Source organism: Suncus etruscus, chromosome 11, assembly GCF_024139225.1.
Source record: "Suncus etruscus isolate mSunEtr1 chromosome 11, mSunEtr1.pri.cur, whole genome shotgun sequence".
Classification (NCBI taxonomy): domain Eukaryota; kingdom Metazoa; phylum Chordata; class Mammalia; order Eulipotyphla; family Soricidae; genus Suncus; species Suncus etruscus.
In genome coordinates this window covers 61728472-61743545 of record NC_064858.1, presented here as the reverse complement: position 1 = coordinate 61743545, position 15074 = coordinate 61728472, and the positions used below count along the sequence as shown (strand labels likewise).

The 15074-nt window shown below is 39.7% G+C and overlaps 1 protein-coding gene across 1 annotated transcript in view; it reads left to right on the top strand.

Annotated features, from left to right (window-relative positions):
* Positions 1-11381, top strand: part of SLC41A2 (solute carrier family 41 member 2) — a 157812-nt gene extending 146431 nt beyond the window's left edge. Inside the window, exon 10 of the mRNA XM_049783156.1 lies at positions 10937-11381. Within this exon, the coding sequence (XP_049639113.1) occupies positions 10937-11122 (186 nt within the window). The 3' untranslated portion in view covers positions 11123-11381. The remainder of the gene's footprint in view (positions 1-10936) is intronic.
* Positions 11382-15074: the final 3693 nt, after the last annotated feature.

Sequence of the window (15074 nt, the reverse complement as noted above, 5' to 3'; positions counted from 1 at the left end):
TCTGAGAGTCTCTCTGCAATGGTATCCTTGACTGCTGATTCTTCCTGGGAATTTTCTTCCTTTGTTTCTGGGACCCCAATGATTCTTATGTTGTCTGTTGAGCTTATCAAAGAATTTTATTTGCATCTGTTCATATTCCTTGAGTAATTTTTCCATTGTCTGATCATTTGCTTTAAGGCTCTTTTATAATATCTTCTTCTGTATGGAGTTTCTATGTATCTCATCTTCCAGCTCACTGATTCTATCCTCAGCTGCTATTACCCTGTTGGAGATAGAGGCTTTCCATTGAGGTTTTTATTTTGTCTACTGAGTTTTTCCAACCTGTTATCAATTTGGAGTTTTCTGATTTATTTTTTGTTTTGTTTTGGTTTTGGGTCACACCCGGTGGTGTTCAGGAGTCAGTCCTGGCTCTGCACTCAGAAATCAATACTGGAAGGCTTGGGATACCATATGGGATGCCGGGATTCGAATCGCCATTCAGCTGCATGCAAGGCAAATGCCCTACCACTGTGCTATCTCTCTGGTCCCTGGAGTTTTCTGATTTCTATCTTCCTATCCTCTTGATTCTTATTTGTATTCCATTCAACTCAGTCTGTGCTTTCTTTGAGTTCTATCAACATCCTCCATATTCTCTAAACTCCATATCTGAGAGACTAAGTAGTTGACAGTTTTCGGTCATCAGAGTTGCCATCTTCATTCTCTATGCCTGGTGTAGGCCTGCATTGTTTCCCCATTGTCACACTTATAGTATGGATTTTTCTACGTGTTGTGGTGTTCATTGGCTAGAAGATGCGCATAGCTGCGAAGCGATGCAGCCATGCTCCTATGTCTCTATTTTTTGTGGGCATTGCTCACCTCTGAAGAAGAGGAGCCCTCAGGGAACAATGGCAGAAAGGATCAAATCCCAGGCCGCAGGACAGCAGAGAGAAGGCCCAAGACACCTGCCGTGTTTCAGGTCAAACAGCAAAAACCCTATTTGCCAATATTTTGTTGAGATCTTTGCATCTGTTTTCATCAGAGATATTGACATATAGGTTTTTTTTGTATCTTTTTTTGCAGTAATTCTGTCTGGTTTTGGTATCAGGGTGATGTTAGCTTCATAAAAACTATTTGGGGGGGCTAGAGAGATGGCATGGAAGTAGGATATTTGCTTCACATGCAGAAGGACGGTGGTTCAAATCCCAGCATCCCATATGGTCCCCTGAGCCTGCCAGGAGCGATTTCTGAGTGCAGAGCCAGGAGAAACTCCTGAGCACAGCCAGCTCACTGATTATGGTCTCACCTGCTGTTATTCTGTTGGAGTGGCTTTTCAGTGAGGTTTCTCTTCAGCTATCAAGTGTTTTAATTCTGCTATTTCAGTTTGTAGTTTTCTATTTTTTATTTTCATATCATGTTGTTCTTATTTGTGGTTCATTCAGCTCTATCCATGCTTTCTTTGAGTTCTATGAGGCTCCTCCATATTTCTTGTCTAACTCTTTATCTGAGAGGCTAAATAGATGGTTGGCACTTCTGGGTTCATTAGAACTGCCATCTTCATTCTCTGGTATAGTGTTGACCTGTGTTGTTTTCCCATTGTCACACTTGTAGTATAGTGTTTTCTACATATTGTACTTGGGTTTATTGGCTAGATGATGTGCTACCATGAAGCAAAGTGAAATGGAGCAGCCATTAAAAATGTCTCCCGTGTGCTAAAGCACATGGCAGGAATCAGCTCATGAGGATTTTCTTAATTTTTTTCACAATGGAACAATTTTTTGTCTTTGTAAAATTTCCCATTCCCCATATTTAAAGCAACTAGCAGTCTCTGAATGCTACATTCAAAATAGTTATTAATATTTCCTGAAATTAGACTTTTACTGAAAATGCATTCAATAATTTTTTAGTAGTTTTCTCCAGTGAAATGTTTTGCTGGTATCCTGCAGAAAGGCGTCCTATAGAAGGGTTTTATAAGCAGGACATAGGCTATGGAAAATACATGAGGGGCTGCCTTTTGCCATAGCCCATGTCCTGCTTCTCATCTTTCAATTTCCCAGCTTTCTGCTGCACACTAACAAAATCACTCAGTTTTATACTTCATTTCTTTTTTTTTTTTTTTTGGTTTTTGGATCACACCCGGCAGTGCTCAGGGGTTACTCCTGGCTGTCTGCTCAGAAATAGCTCCTGGCAGGCACAGGGGACCATATGGGACACCGGGATTCAAACCAACCACCTTTGGTCCTGGATCGGCTGCTTGCAAGGCAAACGCCGCTGTGCTATCTCTCCGGACCCTATACTTCATTTCTTAATGTGGACAAGAACAATCACTAATTGTTAATCTCCTATAGCTATGAATATGTCTGATTTCCATATTGTTTCTTTCTTGTTAGAAACTAAGAAACTTCTTGGTGGCCGAACAATGGTGCAGGGATAGGGTGTTTGCGTTGTGGGCAGCTGACCCAGGACGGACTGCGGTTTGATCTCCTGTGTCCCATATGATCCCCTGAGCAAGGAGCGATTTCTGAGCGATAGTCAGGAGTAAACCTTGAGTGTCACTGGGTGTGGCCCAAAATTATTAAAAAAAAAAAAAAAAGAAACTAAGAAACTTCTTACTTTGTTTGACTTTTTTTTTGATTTTCAGGTTTTCAGCATGATTTCTCATGCTAAATGATATTAGGTATTATAGCACTGGAAGGGAATTGCACTGTCAGTTAAAGGAAATGATCATCAGAGTTGGATAGACAGCATGGAGGTTCAGCACTTGCTTTACATGTGGCTGACCTGGCTTTGATCCCTGGCACTCCAATTGGTCCCTCAAGCCCATCAGCAGTAATCCATGAACACAGCCAGGAAAAAGACCTTAACACCACTATGGTTATCTTCCTCCCAAAAATATCCACCAAATATAAACAAAATTTATATTAAATTTTTATTGTATATTAATTACTGAATATGTAAGCAACAATGACATTCACCAGGTAGGAAGAAGAAAATATGAACAACTGTATATGCTTGCCAGTCATCTTAAGAATTATTTCTTACCAGCAGCAATATGGTTCTAATGTGTTGTTCCTCTGCAGAGCAAACTATTGATCCTCATGATCTACCTAACAAGTATTTTTTTAACTAGTGATTTTACTATGTATATTTGTATACCTAAATGATATTTTTAGCTTTGTATGATTTTGTAATTTATAAAATATATTCAGATCAGGGCCAGAGAAATAGCATGGAGGTAAGGCGTTTGCCTTTCATGCAGAAGGTTGGTGGTTCAAATCCCTGCATCCCATATGGTCCCCTGAGCCTGCCAGGAGCGATTTCTGAGCGTAGAGCCAGGATTAACCCCTGAGCGCTGCTGGGTGTGACCCAAAAAAAATTCAGATTGAATAAGCATTGATCGTTTTCATAGTATTATATTTGAGATTTATATAACTATTCTATTTTCTGTTATAAATATATCTATATAGATAATAGTATTCCATTATATGAATGCTTAACTTTGTTTTTAATGCGTAGACCTTTTAGATTGTAGGTTTTTTACCTAAAAAACATCAAGACATGGATATTGTTTTGTGTTTCTTAGAAATCATTCTGGTTTCTTTTGGACAGAAGATTTCAACCTTACTTTTTCCTCTTTGCATTTTTTAACCTATTTGTTTCCTCCTTTTACCTCTGTTGTTGATGTAACAAATATGCAGAAGTCACTCAACTACATGGTTATGGTGCTTAGGATCACACTGGCAGAATCAGGATCACACACAATAATATGGAACAGGGGGCTAGAGCATAAACAGTGGGTAGTGCTTGTAGCTGACCTGGGTTTGATTCCCAGCATTCCATAATGGTCCCTCAAACACCAGCAAGAGTAATTCCTGATTGTAGAGCCAGGAGTAACCCCTAAGCATTATCAGGTATAGTCCTCTACCCTTACCCCTCCCCCCCCCAAAAAAAAACCCAATATGGACAGCACAGGGTCCTAACACTCAGTTTTACATAATGCAGAAGGCATTCTGTTACTCAGCCAGGGCACTCTGATACCCAGGCATTTACTACTATTGTGCCATGAATTCCTTGGGAATTTGGTTAATATCACGGATTCCTTCTTAAAAGAAGGTTCCTCTGTGTCCCACCCTACCCTACCCACAGTCTCACAAAACTGTTTCAGACTGTAGAAATGATTCTTTTATCAGAATATCAGAATAGATTAAGTTAGGATAAAGTCTTCTTTTTTTTGTTTGTTTTGTTTTGTTTTGTTTTGGTCACACCCGGCGGTGCTCAGGGGTTACTCCTGGCTGTCTGATCAGAAATAGCTCCTGGCAGGCACCGGGAACCATATGGGACACCGGGATTTGAACCAACCACCTTTGGTCCTAGATTGGCTGCTTGCAAGGCAAACGTCGCTGTGCTATCTCTCAGGGCCCAGGATAAAGTCTTCTTAGCAAGTATTTAAATACTAGATTTTAACGAGCATTTTAGTCTCAACTGGGTTAGGGTCGCATATGTTTATAGCAAAATAAATCTAGCAGCTAAAAATTAGGGTTTGGGAAGAACTGCCCTAATTTGCTAGTTTCTGTGTTTATTTGTGGCTTTTTTCAGTTTTGTTTTGTTTTTGGGTCACAGCAATGCTCAGGGGTTACTCCTGGCTCTACACACAGAAATCACCCCTGGCAGGCTCAGGGGACCATATGGGATGCTAGTAATTGAACCACTGTCAGTCCTGGGTCGGCCACGTGCAAGGCAAATGTCCTCCCACTGTGCTATCTTTCTGGTCCCCTTTGTAGCATATTTCTAAGTATTCCTCCTCTAAAGAAGTATCTCTCTCACAATATACAAGGCTGCTACTTGCAACTGGGGTATTGAGGGGATGTTGCCTGGGGAAGCTTGGCAGTGTTAATTCTAGCTCAAAGAAGAAGCTGGCTTAGAAAATCAGTACCATCCAAAGCAAATATATATTTCTGTACTTAAAATATTTATATAAATTTCAAGCAACACATCTAGAACATTCATAATTAGCTGGGATGACAAAGTTGCCTTTCAGGAGGTATATTTATTTACCTAAAGAAGTTATGCATATTTCATAAAAAGCAGACAGTGTGAAAACAGTCTACCCTTAGTATGCTTTCAGTGTGTTTTTTCAGTGAAAAGCATACATTCCTGAAATAACCATTTACTTTTAAAATATACTGCAAGAAGAAGAATCTGATACTTATTGTGCTCTTATAATTCATTATACACCACATTCCAAGGAAACACTGATAGCTTTGGTTAACTTGCAAAAAAAAAATCAATAAACTTGAAACTGTTTGGATTTTAAGTGATCATAAGACATTCAAAACTAAATGGCATTCCTGAAAAAAGGCTCAGAGAGGGAAGGGGAAGAATCTCAAGTAAAGAGAGCACTTGTGAGATGATATACAACAACACATTTCTTCCCTTGTGCTTTAAAGCTAGAATTCACAGAGGACAGATACTCCATTTCACTGAACTTCACTGGAGCTGAAGAGAGCTGAAAGGGCCTTCCTTCATTCCAGGGACCTTTTAAACGAAGGTCTAGGTTGTGAGGAAGAGTAATAGTCAAGGAGAAATGAAGATGGTACTGAGATCAAGTCATTTCTTTTGGACAGCCAGATTCAGTGTGAAGTGTGCAGAATGGCTTAGGATCCTATGGTGTTTGAGAGGCTCCCAGGGCCTCTCACACACACAGGAGAAGCCCTATGTTTGCAGGGACTGTGGGCGAGCCTATAGCGATGGGTCTAATTTCATAGTACACCAGAGGACACACACAGGGGAGACGCCCTATGTTTGCAGAGAATGTGGTCAAGGCTTCATTAATAAGTATCATCTCATCAGACACCAGAGTATACACACAGGGGAGAAGCCTCATATTTGCAGGGACTGTGGGCGAGGCTTCATTCACAAGTGTCATCTTATCAGACACCAGAGGACACACACAGGAGAAAAGCCCTATGTTTGCAGTGAATGTGAGCGAGGTTTCAGTCGGCTGAAACATGTAAAAGTACTGGAATTTGGGGCTGGCCTTTTGGTGTCAGTTGAACTAGGTTCTGACTGTTGAACTAGTGATCTTTCCCAGATGTCTCGAGGTGCCTGATATTTTACCTCCAGCCCCAGTAATGATCAACTGAACAGGCCCAGGATTAGAGTGGGGAAGTCCTTTTCTCCTGACTTTGTCTTTCAAATGAAAAAGTTGTTGGAGCAGTTATTGGAAAGTCAGAATATTTTCTCCTCATTTAAGATGTGTTCATTCTTTTCAATCATAGTTGCTATTCTCAGTGTGCCAAGTTCTGTCCTGAGTGATCTACACTATTTACTCATCACCTTTGTGGTGAGGAATAATTTTCTCTGTTTCATAGTGATGAAAGAGGCACAGAGGGGCCGGGCGGTGGCGCTGGAGGTAAGGTGCCTGCCTTACAAGCGCTAGCCAAGGAACGGACAGCGGTTCGATCCCCCGGCGTCCCATATGGTTCCCCCAAGCCAGGGGCGATTTCTGAGCACATAGCCAGGAGTAACCCCTGAGCGTCAAACGGGTGTGGCCCAAAAACCAAAAAAAAAAAAAAAAAAAAAAAAAGAAAGAGGCACAGAGAGGTTAGTAAATTGGAAGCATGAGAGGGCTGAGGCTGTGCTTGCTATTAGAGATGGGGCAATTGTTGGGAACCTCTAAAAGTGAACATTTAAATTCCCCCTGGGACACTGGATTCCTGCAGTTTAGTGGGGTTTAAATTATTCCATCTTTTTAGCCAATGCCTCTTAGTTCCTACTCTCTGAGACTCCTTCATCTGTCCATTTTTCTCCAGAAATGGTACCTTTCTTCTCCAACCTGGGAAAGACTGTGCAAGAATGATGAGAGCATGTGTACATTTGCTCACTCCCCACAGAGTGTTGAAATAGCCTCAGCAGCATCAGTGCAGACAAGCCCAGGCCATGCATCAGTTCTTCAGGGTATCCTACCTTCTTCCCTGGTCTCCTTTTATCGCCTTTCAGCAGTTGTCAGCCTTCCAGATTAGTCTGGAAACTAAGATTTGTCTCAGACTGACATGCAAGTTTTTCTGTGGCTGCCTCACATATATGTAGAAATAACACTTTATTGCCTCTTCTCTCTTTACAGCTTTTTTTTTTATCAGAATCATATGTTCTGTATAGTCTTCTAGGTTTTTTTATTCAGTCTTTGAGACCTATTCATTGATTCATGTTGCTTTTTCATATACATTTAACCTTCTACACATTGTTTAGCCTCATATCCTGAACTCATTGAACCATGCATCTATAAGCTGACATTTTAGGTTATTTCCAGATCTTGTTTATGTTTTTTTTTTTAGTTATTATTGGTTGTTTTGTTTTGGGAGCACACCCAGCAATGCTCAGGCTTCGTGCTCTGGAGGGCCTCAGGGGACCAATAGGCTGCCAGGATCAAATACAGGTCAACTACATACAAAGAAAGTGCCTTACCTTCTGTGTTCTCTCTGGTTTTTATAAAAATGGGATCCATGGATATAGTTGCACATTTCTCTAGGCTTATAGATGTTTATAAATTTAGAGCAACACCAGTGCCTGGTGTCCTCTCAGTGCTTAAGGTGGCCATAAGAAGCCTGGGACCAATGGAGATCAGATTCTTAGCTAAGATCAGTTTTATTTGTATTTCTTAGTGTAAATGCTGAATTAATTTGTGCACCACTGAACTTAATCAGTATCATGAAATTGCTCTCAAAAGGTGTCACTACCTAACCCGAGTACCAGTGAAAAAAAGCTCTATACTGTGCTGCTGATCTCATACTGATTTCTTTCTTTTAATGTTTGAAACTTTATTTAAACACTGAGATGTACAAAGTTGTCCCTAATATAGTTGTTTCAGGCATCCAATATTGCAATAGCAATTCCACCACTGATGTGACCTTCTCTCCCATTTTTCCCTCCCCCAAGCCTGTCCCCTCAGCAGGTAGAATTTACTTTACACTACTTCTTACATGTATCTCATAATCATGTCACTAAGGCATTATCAAAAGATTTACTGAGCTGTTAGGTGCTAGTTGAGCCTTCTGTGTTATTGTTTTTGCTCATTGATCTTAGTAGGCTTCTATACTACTTTTTCATCATTTGCTATGCTTTTATAGGCCTGTTAGAACTGAAATTTGGATGTGTTGTGTGGCTATATATATGACTACATGCTCCAGGAGATATGGAACTAGAATGATTCAGCATTAATCTTTGAGATTAATCACAGAGTTGGGTCATTTATATACTGAAGGAAGTTGGGTATGGCTGCGAGTGATTCAGTCCACCCCCATCCTGAGAAGCTCCAGGGGTTTCAGCCTGGATCCCAGGCCTACCTGGGGTGAGTTATCTTGGGAATCTCTAAGCAGATTTCTTTTTTTTTTTGTTTTGTTTTTGTTTTTGTTTTTGGGCCACACCCGGCTATGCTCAGGGGTTACTCCTGGCTGTCTGCTCAGAAATAGCTCCTGACAGGTACGGGGGACCATATGGGACACCGGGATTTGAACCAACCACCTTTGGTCCTGGATCGGCTGCTTGCAAGGCAAACGCTGCTGTGCTATCTCTCCGGGCCCCTCTAAGCAGATTTCTTATACTCTACATTTATTTGTGTTTCCTCGGAGGTCAGCTCAGGTTTGTAGTAATCCAGAGCATAGTTTTGAGATGTTTGGGTGATAAAATCAGTTTATGCACATGACACTTGCAATCAACACTTTAATGGCCCTGTTAATGGCCATTTAAAAAATGCTCACTCCTGTTTTTTAAAGTTGATTTTTGCCAGTTTTGGGGGGTATGAAAGGAGTTGGTTGTATTTTAGCCATCCCCATTGTGTATGAAATGGAGTTTGCTGTAGTTTTCAGGCATTCCTGTAGTTGTGTAGTTAATTCTTTTTTTTTTTTTTTTTTTGGGGGGGGCACACCCAGTGGTGTTCAAGGGTTACTCCTGGCTCTCCACTCAGAAATCTCTCCCTTCAGGCTCAGGGAACCATGTGGAATGCCAGGTATTAAACCCAGGTTTGTCCCAGGTCAGCCATGTGAAAGGCAAACACTTGCCACTGTAGGTGGCTCTGGCCCATGTAGTTATTTCTTTTGTAAGATTATTGATACTATTCCTTTCCTTTTTATATTGGATCACTTTTCTTTTATACTGGATCACCTCTTTTTCACATTCACTGTGATTCTCTTTAAATATTTAGCATACAGATCTTTGTTAGTTTTTGCAACCTGGAGGGTTTTTTTTCCTAAATAAAAGTGTGATTTTATTTACATTATAAAAGTAATTTGTTAGAAAATATATAAAATATAGTGCATATATTTTAAAGAGTGTGCTTTATTACTCTACCTCACCTGTTGATTTTTTAATATCACCTACTATACTCTCCATTCTTGTCATTTCTGAATGTAGCTTTCTCATTTCCATTTTCATACTTTTCATGCTGTGCTGACTACTCAGGTCATTGTTTCTTTGTCAGGTTATTCTCTGAAAATGTATAGAGCAGGTTGGTGTTGGTAAAACCTTTAATGTTAATGTTTTTAGTCATTGATTATTTTATTACCATTTAGTTATAGCAAGCAATATAAAATAAAATAAAATAAAATATTCTGTGCCTGCCAATGTCCTGGAGGCAGGATAGAGAAACTTTGGACAATGGTACAAGGAATGTTACATTAATGGTGGGATTGGTGTTGAACATTGAATGCCAAAAACTACTGTATTGTATTTTGTAAATTACAGTGTTTAATGAAGTGATAAAATAAAAATATTTGTATTCACTGTATCAAATCTATACAAGCAAGTCAGTCATGAGTGAACTTATATTTGGATTATGTCTTTCCCAGCACATTGAACCTGGCAAACCATCTGCTAACCATAGTGTGTGCCCAATAATGGCCACTTTTTTTGTTTTGTTTTTTGGCCCCACCCGGTGACACTCAGGGGTTACTCCTGACTATGCACTCAGAAATCACTCCTGGCTTAGGGGACTATATGGGACACTGGGGTATCAAACCACAGTCCATCATAGGCTAGTGCAGGCAAGGCAGATGCCTTACCCCTTGCACCACTGCTCTGGCCCCTAAATGGCCACTTTTTTTATTTCACATGCCATACCTGCAGCCAGAGACTGAAGTCATTTCTTTTCCCTGTCTTCTTGCTTTTCAACATAAAAGACAGTTGACATCTAGTAGTAACCTTGATCCCATTACGTGTACAAATTCTTGTGGTTATTTTGAGAAGCTGAAGAATATTTGACTTAATTTCAAAGACGAAAAAACTTTGTGGGGCCAGAGAGATAGCACAGTGGTAGAGTGTTTACCTTGCATGAAGCAATCAGGGATGGGCTCTGGTTTGATTCCTGACTTTTTATATGGCCCCCCGAGCCTGCCAGGTGCGATTTCTGAGCACAGAGCCAGAAGTAACCCCTAAGCGCTGGTGGGTGTGACCCCAAAACAAAACAAAACGAAACAAAAGCTTCATGTTTTTTTTTATCATGAAAAGAAAGTGTTCAGTTTCAGTGAACAGGTTCTCCCCACCCCACCCCACCAGCATGGTTCTTGTCCTTGACACATGCTTTCAGATGTATCTTTCAGAAAGCAAAGATTTGGGACCATAATTTTTAGCCTCTTCTGCATCTACAGACCAGTGAAATGAGAGAAATATTTCACAGGCTGCTATGAAAGAAACAAAAACCATTAATTGTAATAAGAACAGTGATATATCAGGACTGGGATGACTTTGCATTTGTGAGTCAAGTTTGATCCCTGGGAAGTCTGTATGTTCACATACAAAAATAGCTACTTACTAGTATTAATAATGGTACTATCACCAGAACCCAATATGCCTGGGGAGCCCAGGGCAGTCGCTTTTTTTTTGGTCAGGGGTTATATGCAGAGACCGATAAGCTTACCTTGTCAGCCTTGCACAGTCTTTAGGAGTTATCACTGGTGCTCTTTTGTAGGTGTTCACTTTGCTGTGGATCGCTGACTGGATGGTTCACCACTTCTGGAGGAAAGGAAAGGACCCGGATAGTTTCTCTATCCCCTATCTCACTGCACTGGGCGACCTGCTTGGGACAGCTCTGCTAGCCTTGAGTTTCCATTTCCTCTGGCTGATTGGCGACCGAGATGGAGATGTCGGAGACTAAGGCCCTCCACTCTGCTGCTCTCAAGTTACCAAAAAGGAAAATACTAGACAAACACTTCTGCCTCTTTTCCAACAAGCTTAAAGTTCAGTAGTTAGAACTTGTGCCCAGGGTAATCTCAGTTGGCCCTGGTTCAATTAAATGGCCTTAATGTTTTGTTTAAAAAAAAAAAAAAAAAAAAAAGAATTTGTGTTGAAACAGAATGAATAATACTTGTGCTACTTTTCTTAGAATAAATGTTAATTTGACATGGACATAGATATACAAGCTCAAGCTTTGAATTTAATTAAATAGTAAAGTCTCTGGGATGTTTACAATAATCAGCTTCTAAACCACAAACAAGTCAGATATATACTCTGTTATTGTGTCACTTAAAATGTGAGATTGGAGGGCAGAGTTCCAGTTGGGCATTTGTTGTCTCACAGGTAAGAGAAAAAAAGGCCCGACCAGCCATCTCCTTGTTTCACACTATGCCCATCTCTCTGCCTGTGGAGATAAAGTTACCAATTACTTGTTCTAATGAGCTGTGTTCTGCTGAGCACACAAGAAACTCCCTTTGACTTGCATCTGTGAATTTCCCTGTGCCAATACTAATTTAATTTCAACTCTGAACGTTGTTGGCAGATAACCACTTAAAACACAGGATGATCTTAAAACAAGATTTTTAATATGAGCAATGAGTTATATTTTTACCACTGACATGTTGAAAGGAATGTTGATGTTTTTCAAAAGATTTGATAGTTCACACCAAAAGTTAACATGAGCTACATTTGTAGAGATCAGATGATATAAGAAATGATGTAGTTGTGTGTATGAGAGAAACATACACAAAACAGGGAAGGCTTTGATAGATAACTGCACTATGGATTTTTAGTAGTAAAGATCACAATGTTACCAGAATATCGGTAAAATTTTTTGAGTTCTTTAACACGCTGCATTGAAATGCAGTTGTCAATCAGTCCAGAATTTTTTTCTCCTTCTGAATTTAGTATTTATCACCTATATTATAATGGTTTCTTCTTACTTAAAATGTGCCATTTAGGGCCGGAGAGATAGCACAGCAGTAGGGCGTTTACCTTGCAAGCAGCCAACCCAGGACCAATGGTGGTTCAAATCCCGGTATCCCATAGAGTCCCCATGCCTGCCAGGAACAATTTCTGAGCATGGAGCCAGGAGTAACCCCTGAGCACTGCTGGGTGTGACCCAAAAGCCAAATAAAAAAAGTGCCATTTAAGCTAGCCAAGATAGTAAGATTGCTCATTATCATATTTAGATGAACAGGTGATAGATTTGCTTGTTTAAAGAAGCCCATTGAAACTGTCAGGCTCGCTGTTGAAAGAGAATTTTGTGGATTACTTCAATCATTGTTCATTCCAGGACACATCATCTGTGTTTCTTGGCTATTTTTTTAAAGTTCAGATCTACATTCTAAACATTTGCAAATTCCTTAGTTATCCTATACACAGCATTTTGGTCCACATAAGTATATTTAGAAATAAAGTGTTGGGGCTGGCGAGGTGGCACTAGAGGTAAGGTGTCTGCCTTGCAAGCGCTAGCCAAGGAAGGACTGCGGTTCAATTCCCCAGCATCCCATATGGTTCCCCCAAGCCAGGGGCAATTTCTGAGCGCTTAGCCAGAAGTAACCACTGAGCATCAAACAGGTGTGGCCCAAAAAAAAACAAAAAAGCAAATAAAAGAAATACAGTGCATTTCTCAAAGCCATCACACTAATTGCACTAATGAGGTAAGTTAAGGCACATTAATTCTGATCATCATGGCAAGTTGTGAAATAGTGTTAGTGTTATGTAAATAATAGGTTGTTTATACATTATTTATGTTCAGCTCCTTTTCAGTTCTTTCAAATCAGAAGACTATGGTTTAGAGTTATATATTTTTGCTTATTTTAAACATTAATTATTCCATTCTGCTTTTTTTTTGGGGGGGGGGCCACACCCGGTGATGCTCAGGGGTTTGGCAGGCACGGGAAACCATATGGGACCCGGGATTCAAACCAATCACCTTTGGTCCTGGATCGGCTGCTTGCAAGGCAAACGCCGCTGTGCTATCTCTCTGGGCCCCATTCTTCTGCTTTATAATGAAGTTTGTGAAGCAAAAAAGCTGAGCTAATTATAGAATTTCTCCTTTGAAGAGTAATAATGTCACATAGTAAACATTCATATAAAAAAAGTACAGGACAAACCTTGGTTTGATTCCAATTCCCGGCATCCCATATGGTCCTCCAAGCCTGCCAGGAACAATTTCTGAGTGCAGAGCCAGGAATGCACCCAAAAAAAACGAGAGAAAGAAAGAAGAAAGAAAGAAAGAAAGAAAGAAAGAAAGAAAGAAAGAAAGAAAGAAAGAAAGAAAGAAAGAAAGAAAGAAAGAAAGAAAGAGAGAGAGAGAGAGAGAGAGAGAGAGAGAGGGAGGGAGGGAGGGAGGGAGGGAGGGAGGGAGGGAGGGAGGGAGGGAGGGAGGGAGGGAGGGAGGAAGGAAGGAAGGAAGGAAGGAAGGAAGGAAGGAAGGAAGGAAGGAAGGAAGGAAGGAAGGAAGGAAGAGAAAGAAAGAAAAAGAGAGAGAAAGAAAGAGAAAAAAAGAAGGGAGGGAGGGAGGAAGGAAGGGAGGAAGGAAGGAAGGAAGGGAGAAAAAAAGTAAGTTAATGTCTATTTAGTTGAAATTATTTTTATTTAAAATTTTCCAGAGTAATTACTTTGATTTTCTTATGGTAAAGCATTTTTAAATTACTTTTGGGCTCTTATGATTTATAAGCATTTATTTTTCTCAGTGATCTTTATTTTGATTTTTAAAACGGAAAAATGGGTGGTCAACCACATTGTTCTAGCATTTATGAAAAACTTTAGTGCACTACGATTCCTAGCACATTCAAATATACTGTGTGACACAGATTCATAGCAGCACCTGTGAAATGGGCCAGATGGAGGTTTCACTTTGCACAGGGCAGCCAAGGGAATGGGAGCTCAGAGAAGCTCCAACTTCTGCTTCTGTATGAGAGTAGCTTTCAGGCCTCCTCTCATTCTTTGATATTCCAGAGGTCTCAAGTCTGCCAAACAATGGATGGAGAATTGCTCTATCTTTTAGATGTCAGACAGGGAAACTGCCATTTAATAAATATTTACAGTGAATCTAACTCTAAATGTTATTTCTAAATACCAAGAAAAATGGACTGGTGAAAATTGTAGCCTGAAGATCAAGGTGTTATTTTTTAGACCATTTCATTGCTTCATCCTTACCAATCTAACCCTTTCCATAGAGGTTTAGAGGATGGCCGATTGGAGTTCTGTCTTTGACCTCCTTTGCTGTCCAATCTTGGTTAAAGCAACAAAATGTTCAAAAAAAAAATCAGTTAGTGATTAAATTTTATAAAAAGAATGTAGGTTCCTTTAATCATTTTACTACTTTTAAAGCTCTTACATAATTTCCAATTAATAAATTAATAAGGTAAACTTTGTTTACCCACAAGTCATTATGAGTTATAAAGGGACAGTATTATTAGATATAAATTCCTATTTTTAAACTTTTTCAATTCTCTAATTTATTACTTTATTATATAGTTTTTAAAAGCATATCTTTTTATTTTTTCCCACCAGCCACTTTCTTTTCCCTTTAAAATTAAATATTGTGATTGATAAATAAAAACTTATGGTAACGTCTTCAGGGAGACAAAAATTTCCACATTCTAGATGATTAATGAGGTAGTCAACTGAAATACATTTTGAAAAGTTTTGTAATTGGGCTTCTTTACCTTATATGAATGGTCTAATACACCCATTTGTAATGGGTGTCTGCCATCTTTGAAGTGTTAACAACTAGAAATAAAACTTAAGAAATATTTATCCAGCATTGTACTTGCTTTTTGCTAAATTAGATTAATGTGGAGCCTGTTGAACTCACCCCAGAAGAGACTGGGATAATGTACATGTGATTTATTTACGAGTTA